Here is a 13,206-nt window from a genome sequence, read left to right as displayed (position 1 = left end):
AGAAAGATGGGGCCCGAATGGACAAGTTGCTTCTTCAGAGTGGTATTGCTTAATTTGGGGAGGGGGTTAATATTTCTACCTTACTGATAAGAAAATTCACAGAAGTGCTTGCACTGTGAATAGTAGATTACTTTTAGAGATGCTACTGACTTTGAGTCAAAGCTCTGTAACTGTGCTATTTAAATGAAATAAATTGAATCTCCTCTTAAAAAAATGCCTCACCGTCCATCCTGTTGTTTTTGAAGTGACATTATGAATTATTTTAAACATTTGCAAGGGCTAGGATTATTTGTTAGAGCAAATAGCTTATTACACAGGGTCTCTAGAAGTCTGCAGTATGAAGTGGAAAATTCCTTGCTTGTCACTGAATGACATACTAAGCTGTTGTAAGATGAATACACACTCTACTTTTTTATTAGTTTTGAAGAATGACTAATTCTTCGTCATATTATTGGATACTGACTTCCTCCATATTCATATATGCACATGCTAATCAGCCTCATCAGAATCAATGATATTTTGATGGTTTGATTTATTTTAGTGACTTTTATATTCTGAATCCCTAGAATAGATCAGATATGGAAAAATAAATGGGAGCAAGTCTGAACAACTCTGAGAATAATATTCTGCTGTCTTCTTTAATTAATCATCTGAATCAGTACATTTCCATTTCTCTGTCACAACTCTGTATTTAAATATTTCTTACTTGTCATGGAAATGTACATAAAATTATTTTTTAGATCATCAATTATTATCCACGATGAGCAAATTTTAAACTTACCCCATTTATTTTGAATAAAAATGTAGCAACATGATGAACATTTGAGGTAGTTGGGCTGATTCTCGCTTTTGCAACCTTTCACTTTGTTCTTGACTCTGCCAGGGCCTTTGCAGTTGTTTGTGTGATTCTCAAGGCAGGAGAGAAGGCCAGAGAAATGACCCCTGGGTCTCATGGTACATGCCCACTCCGATTGGTGACAGCTGCTTCAAGGGCAGGATTGAGAAGGAATATGAGTCTCTGTGGTTCAGGGACAGGGTTACGGAGCTGATTATTGATGTCTCCTAGAGGGTTAGCGCTGGAACATGGTGGCAGAGGCTCAGTGTTTTGTGGTCTTGTTTGTAATGGAAGGAGCATTTGTTTGGGAAGGGAGACAGCTGAGTTTCAGTTCCATTTGTGAACCTGTGTGACTTTGTGGCACATCAGTTAAACACTCTATTCCCCCATTTTTCCCCCATCCAACAAGGAAGATATTGATGTTATAATAGTTGAAGGATGATATTTAAGGCCTGTCCCAGCTCCAAACATGCTGTGGCTATAGATAGTCAACAGGTGTCTAAGATATCTTGGCATCTGGTCATTTTTATCAGATTCCCAGGACTTATTTTCACAGTTACTACCTGTAGTCCATTGTTATAGTGATGACCCCCGATGCGACATGACTGCCCCTGTTCCTACCTCTTTTTGGTGTGGTCTTTCCCCTCCTGTCAGGAGATGAAATTTATTTCTCTACCTTCAACCTGGGCTGGGCTGTCATTTCCTTTGACCAGTAGAATATGGGAGAACTTAAGCCTTCAGAGGCATTCAGAGTTTCTGCCTCTGGATTGGGATGAAAGTGCATGTGGAGCGAGCGCCCAGTGGATCCAGCTGAGCCCAGCCTCAGCCCTTCCTGCCAACTCAAAGCAGTCTCCTCTGTGAGACCGGCACAAAAACCACCCACAGAATCAAGACAAGAAAACAAAGTAGTGCTTTTTTAGGCCACTGTGTTTGTGTTTGTTGTCATAATGGAGTAGTAGGCAGCTGATAGAGAAGTTGGAAGTCAGTCACTAGGTCTCCTGTGACTGGAAGGTTCTAACAGTTGGTGCTGGCTATCAGGTGTGGTACCTTAGTTCTCCTCCATGTGGTTCTCATTCCCCAGTAGGCCACCTGGGCTTTTCACGGCATTTTGGTCTCAGTGTTCCAAAAGGACAAAAAGCAGAAGTTGTTGACTGTTCAGGGCTGACCCTGGAAAGTCACACAGTGAAGCTTCTACCACATTTCACTCATCAAAGCAAGTCCTAAGTCCAGCCCAAATTCAAGGGGAGAGGAAACAGACTTCCACTTTTGATGAGAAGAGAAACAAAGTCACTTTGCAAAGGGGCAGGTGGGAGGGACTTTTGTGGTAGTATTTGTAAATCATCTACCACACCAACTTCAAATGGCAGCAAGATTCCATTTGATTTCTTTCTTCCATTGTGTGTATTCGGGTTAGTTATGTGCCACCCAGGGCTCAGCAGAAGGTCTGGCATGTTGTGTCATCATCTCCTCCATGTGGCAAAAACACCCTAAGTGTTTACACCCAAAGGACAGAGACAAGCATTTCTGGTCTGGTAGTGAGTGAAGACAAAGAAGGAAAGGAAAGGCATTACCAAGTTTCTGGTGGTCCTTGATCTACAAATAATAGTGTGAGAGAGTCAGTGACTCTCAATCACTGTCCAACAGGCCACCAGATTTTACAGTGTATCTGTCAGCCTAACCCATTGATTTTGACTGTTGGAGCTAAGCTTCCTTCAGAATCTGCCAGCCCAGGGGAGCCAAAGGTACCTTGAAGTAAGCCAACCTCAAAAATCGAAAAGGGCCAGGTAGTAGCTATATTTGTGGGTGAGCATATTATATGTATACACTTGTGGAATCACTATGTCATACACCTGAAACTAATGTGATATGAATCAACTGTACTCAGTAAAAATGAATGAAGGAAGAAAGGCCAGGATGGAGGGTGGGAAGGGCCAAAATGGAGGCTCCACATCCCTCCATGCTTCCTCCTGGTGAACGCCTGGTGCAAGGAAGTTCTCTTATTCTTGAGGTCCTTACTCACAGTTCTCTGTTAGAATAAGTGCATCCTTAACAACTTCCCTTGCCCAGCACTGAGGCTTCCTCCCATGATGGGATTATGTATTTCCACTGCTTTCTTCATTCAAGACTAGGCGTCTCTCAGCATTTAGCAGTTTTGCACAGTATCTTAGTGTTTTGTAATACCCATGACTGTCTTCCACAAACAGACCCTGGGAATTCAGGGCACACTTCTAATAAGAGACTGAGTCCTAATAGTACAAAAAGTGCAACATCACAGCGTTGTGGTTAATAACATGGATCTTGGAATTGCATGGCTTGGGTAGAATTCTAGTTTTAGTCTCATGTTGAGTGTCTTGCACAAGTTTCTCTTTTTCTATTAGCTATAATTTCCTCATTTGCAAAATAGGAATTATAACAGTACTTTATGGGTTTGTTGGAAAGATTAAGTAAATGGAGAGTACACTCTAAATGAAACAGAGATTGTGTCAAAGAAGGAATGTCTGACAACTTTCTTTAAAGCTAACCACATGTTGCTAGGCCATTTTCAAGGACAGATCTTGGCCTAAATTTGGAGAAATAGTTTCTGATTTTAGAAAATTGAAATTCAAGACCATGCTGAAAAGTTTATCTCACACCCCTAGGCAGAGTTAGATTCTGCCTCCTCTGAGCTCCCACAACATTCTGTACTGATTTCTATCAATAGTCTTCATCTCTCTGTGATGTGATGATCTGTTTAGACTGTATGACAGTTTGGGACATCAGAGTGTGAGCCCTTCAAGGTCACTCAGCTGTACTCATGTTGGCGCCCAAAAAACTCTAGCAGAAACCCTGGACTGAGAGGAGGCTGTAGTGGTGGGATAGATGGATGAGTGGGTTGCCAGCCGACCGACTGGTTGAATTACTCCCCCATTTGTAAAATTCACTTGAAATCTCATCTGCTCTAGGAAGTTGTCTTTGATATTCCTCTGCTATGAGGAGTCTCTTTGTGGACCACAGGAACTAAACCCTTAACTATTCCCTTCTCTTCTTAAGAAAAAATAAATAAAAAATAAAAAATATTACTACTGAATGGACTTGTCTCCTTTAAATTAGAGAGAGAGAGAGACCAGTTCCTATTTGATACTCTCTTTCACAGGTTCTCACCCATGATGGGTCCTGAATAAACATATATTAAATTAAATTCTGTAGATTAACTTCTTTGAGGGTTATCAGGCATGTTGGCTAAAATGTTTCTTCAGAGGTATTAATCACAAGCAAAGAGGATACAAAAGAAGGTGTGTTGTAATAGCCAATGTATAATGTGGGATTTGCCCATTAACGATGCCTAGGAATCTCTAAATTAAATTATACATCTGTGATATTACCTTAAAACTACTGGCATATACAAAGTTGCAGTAGGATTATAAGAGCTGTCTGCTTTTTCAAAATTAATTTGGTTTCCCTGAGTTGTTTGTCTGTGGGAATCATGTAGCGCGTGATACCCACCATCTTTAAGCAATATGGTGTTTTCTTCCAAGGCTTATGCACTTATTTTGAGAAAACGCCTTTATTTTCAGTTGAATTTGTGAATAACATACTGTTCTAGTGCTCTCATGTGTTTGTAGATCATATGCTTCATTCTTCCAATTAAAGATGGCAGAAACTCCTTTAGTTGCATTGGGGAGCAACACTTAGGATTTACCTACATGATATCATCACTGTAACACATTTTCTGACTGGGATTAGTCTTTAAACGCATCAAAAGTGCTGTATAGTTCATGAAATTTCTCTGTCGTGTTCAGGTGTTTTCCTTAGAACTGACAATTTTTAAGATACCAAAATGATGTTTGTCCAATATTCTATCTAAATAACACTATAGTCCTCACCTCAGGAAAAGAATGGAGCCCCCACATAGTTCTAGCTTCCTTTAGTTACCTCTTGCTGATGTGATTCCTCTAAACCAAGGGTTGACATTATAAGATCCATGGCCAAATATGGCTTGCCCCCCCCCCCTTTTAAGTAGAAGTTGACTAGGACATAGCCATGCCTACTGTTGTTTGTCTTGTCTAGAGCTGCTTAGGCATACAGCTCACCAAACTTTGAATTTGACCATCTGACGTGTTGCAGAAAATGTTTGCTGACCTGCTTTAAATCCTTTATGAACCTGCTTATATTTTTGGGAAACACAGAGTACTTTATCAATCTTGGAGGTCACCTGTGGTTGCCCTGGAACCCTTGCCTCACTATGGTTCCCAGGTTGGGCTACATTGGGTGCTTCCCTCTGCCTCTTTATCTTCAAATTCTCCATCTGTACCTCCCATGGTACTATAGTTACCTGGTCCAGTGCCTGTCTCCTGGACTGGAAGGACAGGAGCAACTTCCTATTCTCCGTTGCTCTTCCCAGAGCCTGGCACAGCCTCCACACTTACCTGGTGCCCCCTGTTCACTGAGTGAACAAATGAATTGCAATCCTATTCAAACTATAAAGCAGCATTTTGGTAGGTTTAGATTACCAGAGACTCTGAATAATTGAGAAACCACTTCTTTCTATAGTTTTTAATACATACATAAAAAGGATTTTTCACAAGGATTTTTACCCTCATCATTATATATCCTTTGTGCTTGTATAAAAATTCATTTACGTGAAAAACAAGTTTACGTTTTTCCAGCTCACATCTGACATTGGTTCCAATTATGCTACATGTTAGGAATAGATCTGTTTGAATTAAAAAAAAAAAAAAATCTTGCAGACCATCCCAACCTTGAGGAGATGGCTGGAAATAAATGGGTGTTGTCTCCATTTTGTCAGGGTCTTCGTGCTCAGAGGTAGCTGATAAGAAGGTCTGGTTCATAATGTATTCCCTCATTGCAGCAAAGCTTATTAAGTCTGGTGTTCCGGGCAGGGGTGAGCCAGTGGTAAACAAAGCAGTCTTCACTCTTGTGCAGCTGACATTCTCATTCAGGTAGGTAGTAGCCAACCCAGAAAACTGCCAGCTGGTGGCAAGGCCCCTGGCAGGATGGAAATCGGGTGACAGAAGAGAGAGTCACTGAGTAGCTGTTGAAACTGGTGGTCCTGGAATGCTCCATGGAGGGGAGCCCTGGAATGAGAATCAGAATGATAAGAAAGAAGCAGCCAGGCGAAGATCATGGGGAATCGAATTGTAGGCAGAACAAACAGCTGGGACGAAGGCTCCCCCCATCTGGGAAGGAGTTGAATGTGTTAGATGAACAGAAGAAAGGCAGATGTGGCAGATGTATAGTGCAGAGCAGAACAGTGGGGGAAGAAAAGCAGCAGGAAGTAGGGTAGGCAGCAGTGGGGACATAGCCTGGGTTTGGGGTTAGGGCATAGGTTCTTTTCTGCTCTGGTTTCAGAGGAACTAAGGGATGGTGGTTGGTCCTGACTTCCTGATGCCATTTAGTACCTAGAATCTGCTGTTGGTCAGGTCAGTGACTCACACAGTAGCCAGGAGCTCCAGAGCCCCACCCACCCTGTGTAAATCCAGACCCATCTACCTCCCTGTGGACTCCTCTGAAGCCTACCCGTGTGTCCACTGCCAGGTCAACATGCCTATTTGTCCGTCCGCTGAGTCCCAATAGCACAAAGACAATGATTACCTACATGAACACGTGCCTGAGTAAGCACCTTTAAAACTGAACCCTGTTTCATCCTGTCATTCACACGGAGACATTGTTTGTTGCAGGCAGATAAGAAGCTTTCTTAATAAAGGATTAGATTTCAGGAAATATACATGTCAGGGCAACATGACCTAAATGGGCTGGTGAAAAATATTCACCTAAAAGTGAATGCGTTCAGCCTGCTCAGCTGCTTTTTGACATGTTGTTATTAGTGTTATTAACCTTCAATTAAAATAATAAATGTATATCACGTAGACGACCCTGCCCTTGTGTGTATACGGGATGAAACAGCTGACAGATTCAACCATTTTAATTCACTTCCGTAAATGTTTTGATTCATTAAACATTGGGTCAAGCCAATCCTTAGCATCAGACAAGAAGAATGAACTGATAATAAAACATCTTTATGGCATTGGGACGAAAAAAAATTTTCAGACGTCATTGATATTACTGAAGTTACATCAGGTACAAAGAATTTCAGATTCAGTCCCATAATTCTTACAGTGAGCCGTTGTTTAAATAAAATGTCCTTCCTTCCCCACCTGGTCGCCGTGTTTAGACACAGCTCACCACGGCAATTGTGGGTACTGTTGGAAGCCCGCAAAGTTGTCATGTTGCTGTGGTTTGGTGAAGTCCAGCCCTAAGGGAGGGTCTGGGGAGGAGGAAGGAGAAGGGGGTGTTGGGAGGAGAATGATGGGAAAAGGTCTCTTTTAACAAAGAAAAGGCAATTCAGTGGGAGTGGAGGCTGGCAATCTGCTAAAAGGAAATGAAAGGAAATTCTTCATTTCTAAACGGTTCATTGACCCATGATAATAAAGCAGCCCTGCCAAAGAAGGATAATTATCTTTTTAAGTATCTGATGCCCTGTGGGTGAAGTCTTCCCTTCTCCTCTCTTGAAAAATGAACTCAGATTAAACAAATGCCCCTTTTCCTAGTTTACCGTTGACATGAATTTCCTGATTATGAGCAAAATTAATCAGTTTTTCCTCTCTCCGCCCACCTCCCCCTTCTCATATGGAAATCAGGCCCACCCAGCTGAGCTCAGTGCATCTTCCTTTGGGCTCTGAGTCCTACCAGTATGATGGGCCACAGTGCTTGATATTCTGGTGGGACTCGCAGTCCTAGAATTGGGGTTTTATTATGCCCCTTAGCTGCTTAGCGTCAGGCAAAGCACACTCTTATAAAACAACAAGAAACAGGAAAAAAAGAGAGAAACAGAAAAGAGCATTAGAACACTTTTCTTCCTCTGTGGGCACCTGAAAATTAAACAAAAATTAATATGTCCGTCTGTGTATGTGTGTGAATTCACACACACACACACACACACACACACACATATGCCTGATTGTATGCATGTAGCCACATGTACGTGAGGAGTTCAAATACAAAGACAACTGAAATGTTATTGATGCTGTAACATTGAATACTGATTTGCCACCAACATGTGATCAAACTAATCTTCTTTTTCTTTTCTTTTTTTTTTTAAGGTTTTATTTATTTATTTGACAGACAGAGACCACAAGTAGGAAGAGAGGCAGGCAGAGAGAGAGGAGGAAGCAGGCTCCCCACCAAGCAGAGAGCCCGATGTGGGGCTCGATCCCAGGAACCTGGAACCATGACCCGAGCCGAAGGCAGAGGCTTAACCCACTGAGCCACCCAGATGCCCCTCATCTTCTTTTTCTTTAGATCTTGTTTGTTCAGGCCAGTAGCATAACTATGGTGACTTGTCTTAAGATGGGTTTGTTGGCCTAAGTAAAAAAAAAAAAAACACAAAACAAAAAACCCTGTTTTCTTAAGTCAATGGTTTACCTTTAGCTGGCTTTCTGAACTCTTAATAATCAACTTGAGGAACACTTGTCATAAATTGCTTAACCACGTGGCACATCTCTTATCAGAAATGAAGGGCATGGCACATTTTCAGAATGTCGACACTCCTTTTAAACATAAATAAAACATCTCCTATAGTATTTTTATTACGTTTTTCTCTAAAGAGATATTGAAATTAAAATTTTAATCATGGATATTCTGCTTGCTTTTCCAACCCAGTGCCTTTAGCTGCTGAAGAAGAGAGAGCTTTCGAATTGGGGTCAGGAGATAATGGTCCAGAATAGATTTTGCCTCTTGGCATAATTATTTCAGCCAGCACTTGAGTCTCTCTGAACATTAATGTCCCTTTCCCTTAAAAGAATTTCTTCAGTGCGCCATCCAAGTATAATTAACCATGTTTATAAGCTCTTTTTGAACTTCTTGGAGTTTGGTGGTTGATAAATATTTGTTCTTTTATTCGTTAGTCTTTGAGAGTTCAGGCCCTGGGCCAAGGGGATTCAGTACTAGGGGTATAAATTTCTTGGTAAAAATACTACCCAAAGCAAGCGAAGTGTACCTTAACAGAACTCACCACAGATGTCCTCGTGTGTCCCCTTCGGCCGGTGGAGCGTTTCCGAGACCTGCATCCCGATGAGGTGGCGGATTTGTTTCAGGCGACCCAGAGGGTCGGGATGGTGGTGGAGAAACATTTCCAGGGGACTTCTCTCACATTTTCCATTCAGGTGAGTGTACAGATAGCTCAGAAGTTATTTTTCTTCCTTTTCACCCCCTAGCATTGGGCTCTCTCTCTTTTAAGTGGCATCTCACTGGTAAGGTGAGTTGTTCATGTCTTATACAGTAGCAGAAAAAGGTGTATCTAATCCAGGACCACCCTACTGTCCCACGGGCCCCAAGGTGGACTGTAGACTGTCAGCTGAGACACTGTCTACAGCATTGTTTACGAAGCAGGTGGGAATGATAAACATGTGATTTCATGGGCAATAAGACAGTCCAGATCTATTCCCAGAACTGGGGCTGGACAAGCCATTTTTACTACCTGGTAAATACGTCTTGAGCACTGCATGGACCTAGCCCTCTTCTACTTTAGGAGAGTAGAAACTGCCCTCAGAGGGTTCCTTTTCTCTTTAACTCAAGCCCCAGTGATCGATTATGGATTGGTATGAAGCTGGATTGATTGGATATTCTGTGTGGCCTGCTTCCCAGGAAGAAAATGAGACCCCCTCCCCCCCCAGATCACTGGAGATTTTTAGGGAGAGGTTGAACAAAGTGTGAGAGAAGGAGGTCGTGGTGAGTCATCAGTTGTGGAAATTGAGTAAATCAATAGAACATATCTTATGCCCCTTCAGATTCCCCATGGGAAGGGGGGGGGGTATCAATACCTAATTATTAAAGTCCTTAACAGCCTTGAAATCGGACGACTCTGCAGGGACCCTTTGGAAAGAATTGGCTTTTTCCATCCTGTGATACCTTTTCCTAGGTGCTTTAGTTATGCAGAATACTTGCCATCCTCCGACCCCTCTCATCTCCCCACCACAGACATTCAAAGACAACAGATAAAGAAGGCCACTATTTTCAGGTTATGAAAGGCTTGGACTAAAACTGCTGTTAAACACTTCTTAGGGGTGCCTGGGTGGCTCAGTGGGTTAAAGCCTTTCCCTTGGGCTCAGATCATGATCTCAGGGTCCTGGGATGGAGCCCCGCATTGGGCTCTCTGCCCAGCAGGGAGCCTGCTTTCCCCTCTCTCTCTGCCTACTTGTGATTTCTGTCTATCAAGTAAATAAATAAAATCTTTAAAAAACAAACAAACAAACAAAACCCACTTCTTAAAATTTTTTTTTGCTGCCCTGTCTGTGTTGAGAGTAAACTTCCCTTTAAAGTGTGTGTGTGTGTTGTATGTCAAACCATTTGAGTACCTTCATGCAGGTAATTAATCTCAGGGTGGGTTTATCAAGCTTATGCAACAAATCATGTTTCCAGAGAGACCAAATGGAAGGCAAGTGGCTGAAGACATCTGTCAGTGTTAAATGAAATGCTAGAAGAAAATTCACATTCACTGGAAATAGCCAAGGCTAGTTATCTAACATGATTTACTAGAAAGTGAATCCCATAAACATAGGAACTGACTTGTGCATAACACTTGGAGTACTTTCATATATGCCATGTTTTCAAACCTTTTAAAGCTTTAAACCACACTAGGATATTTATTCCACAACAGTGTGACCCTTCCTTTCCATGGATACATATATAGACAAAGGAAACCAGAGTTTTACAAAATAGCATTTACCCTTTCAGTGCACTCTAATCGTTTTTGTTGTATGATCTGATTTGTTTTTAGTGCTGATCACAGCCCATTAAGCTGACTTCATGACCCACTAATGGGCCATGATTTCAAGTTTGAAAACCACTGATGCAGAGTTCTACTTCATCTTGGCCACAGCAGGGCAAACATGCTTACCCATTAGTCTGGGTTGCAGAGGTAGAAAGACTTGCTAAAAGTTGCAGGGTTCTATTTTAGTTTTACAGTTTTTGACTATAGGCATTGCTTGGTATCTCAAACCCGCTAAACACTTGCTTTTGCTTTGTGTTATGATGATGACTGGGCAAGTTAGCTTATTTTCAGCTAAACTAATAGTTTTGTTGGGTTTTAAAAAGCTGAGAGGAGGAACCAGGATGGGAAAAAGGTCCAGCAACAATGAATGCTCCCCTATCCCCCAACCTAAGCTCAGGACAGCCAGAGAAGGCCCACTCTTGGGTGATCTTCTCATATAAGACAACCCATTTCCTGCTTAATGGATTATGTTTACAGCAGGGTTTTTTGTTTGTTTGTTTTGTTTTTGGGTTTTTGGGGGGGGGGGGTTGAGTAGAGAACTCTAGTAATCAGACATTAATTAAACTACATCTGATTTAAAGATAACCAAAAGGTGTGATGATTTACCTCCCCAAACATTTCCAACCTTCCTTTAATGCAATTCAAACCATAGCCAAGAGCAAAGAGCATGGAAAGTGGCAAGAGGGTTGGCTCACTGGATAATTTATATCATTTTTATACATAACTTCTCACTTACTCTCAGTCGGAAATGGAGAACTGTCTGGTCCCACACATTTGAGGTGAATGGTCCCCATGAGAATACTATAAATTAACACACAATGAAATTGGTTCTAAATTATTAACGGGAGATAGTTCTGAATAAGCAGGAGATACCATCTATCTAGTATCACTCTGTTATTTATCTATTTTTTTTTTCCCTTCTTCCAGGATGGGCCTGAAGCTGGACAGACTGTGAAGGTGAGTGCTTATTACGTACATACAAATTAATAAGGGGCAATTATGAGAACTAATAAAAATCACACTGAGCCATTTGCAGCACATTGCTGGTTCATTATGTTATCTTCGAGGTCAGAGAGACCCTCAGTGTTAGAGCCATAAATCCTGACATTATAAACTATGCCAAGCAATATGTTTCCCATTAGTTTACAAGACATTTACCTTTTGTAGTAAAGTTAGTATTGCGGAAATGCTAAAACAGAAGCTAAATCAAGAAATCCAAAAACAGAGACTGAAGTCAAGGGAGTTCGGGTGAGGTCATGCGCAGGGTACAAGTGAATCCTGTGTGGACTGGCGGGTCCCATGTGAAGCTGGGATGTCTGTGTTCGTCACACACCCTCTTTCTGCCTTGTTGCTCTTGAGCACCGGGGACACGAGGTGCGAGCCCCCACTTCTCCTTTGCTCCGTGCCCTGCTTCTCTTTCTTCTCTTTCTCTCCACCCACGTACCTATAATTTTCCTCCCTTTGTTTCTCATACCCAGGTTCTAACCTAGTGGAATCATTGGAGCTCAAAGATGGGTTTTTAACTGTGCTGAAAGAGGAAAGGAGGATTTATTAGGATACTCTCTGCTTCCCAAATAAAATAAAATAAAAGAATAAAATCTTGGCTGATTCTGAAGCTGGGTTTCAGCCCCATTCATACAAATGCAAATTCCTCTGCAGTTAGGTCCTACACCTAAATCATAGAAAACGCTATTTTTTTTTTTTTCCAGTGCTAGAAATCAGAAGGAAGTCAAACCAGAGTGCTAATGTGATACTTTGCAAATTACGGTTTTAGGACTTCGAGACTGGCTGTGAATGGCTAAGGAAATGCTTGGCTCCAAACAGTCCCCCCCAAAAATAGTCTTTTGTGGGGCACCTGGGTGGCTCAGTGGGTTGTCTCTGCCTTCGGTTCAGGTCATGATCTCAGGGTCCTGAGATTGAGCCCCGCATCAGGCTCTCTGCTCATCAGGGAGCCTGCTTCCCCCTCTCTCTGCCTGCCTGCCTACTTGCGATAGCTGTCTGTCAAATAAATAAATAAAATCTTTTTAAAAAATAGCCTTTTTTGATATTAGTTTCCATATGGTTTTAATGTTTAACAGAGCTACTATGGGACTTTTAAAATAGAATCTCTGGGAAGTACTTCAGAGGAACAAATGCCCTATAGGGACTGCCATCAAATTCTTTGTGATAATAAGGAGCTAGCCTCTTGATTGCTCCAGACATATGATGTCATAGGGACAGAGGGGATGCAAAGCTTCCCTCCAACCCACTGTCTACCCTCCATGCCAGGCTTCCAAACATGCAGCCACTAAAAAGAATATAATATGTGTAGCTTCTTTTTGAACTTGTTTCTTGAAATACAAAACACAGTGTTTAAACCTGGTTGCTAGTTTTTTAAAAACTCCGTATGCTGGGCGTTTTGGATAGCTCAGTCAGTTAAGAGTCTGCCTTTGGCTCAGGTCGTGATCTCAGGGTCTTTGGGTCAAGTCCTACGTCGGGCTCTGTGCTCAGCAGGGAGTCTGCTTCTCCCTCTCCTCCTCCCTACTCATGTTCTCTCTCAAAAATAAATAAATAGGGGCGCCTGGGTGGCTCAGTGGGTTAAGCCGCTGCCTTCGGCTCAGGT

General features: G+C 42.0%; 1 protein-coding gene across 13 annotated transcripts in view; it reads left to right on the top strand.

Annotated features, from left to right (window-relative positions):
- FHIT (fragile histidine triad diadenosine triphosphatase) overlaps positions 1–13,206 on the top strand; it is a 1,430,768-nt gene that overhangs the window by 1,144,740 nt on the left and 272,822 nt on the right. For all 13 annotated transcript variants that reach the window (XM_059161363.1, XM_059161366.1, XM_059161367.1 and 10 more), the window contains 2 exons: positions 8,852–8,997; positions 11,532–11,561. In XM_059161363.1, the coding sequence (XP_059017346.1) occupies positions 8,852–8,997; positions 11,532–11,561 (176 nt within the window). The remainder of the gene's footprint in view (positions 1–8,851; positions 8,998–11,531; positions 11,562–13,206) is intronic.

The sequence above is a fragment of the Mustela lutreola genome, chromosome 2 (genome assembly GCF_030435805.1).
Source record: "Mustela lutreola isolate mMusLut2 chromosome 2, mMusLut2.pri, whole genome shotgun sequence".
Taxonomy (NCBI): Eukaryota; Metazoa; Chordata; class Mammalia; order Carnivora; family Mustelidae; genus Mustela; species Mustela lutreola.
The sequence above is the reverse complement of the archived record's forward strand: the minus strand, read 5'-3'. Positions and strand labels throughout refer to the sequence as shown.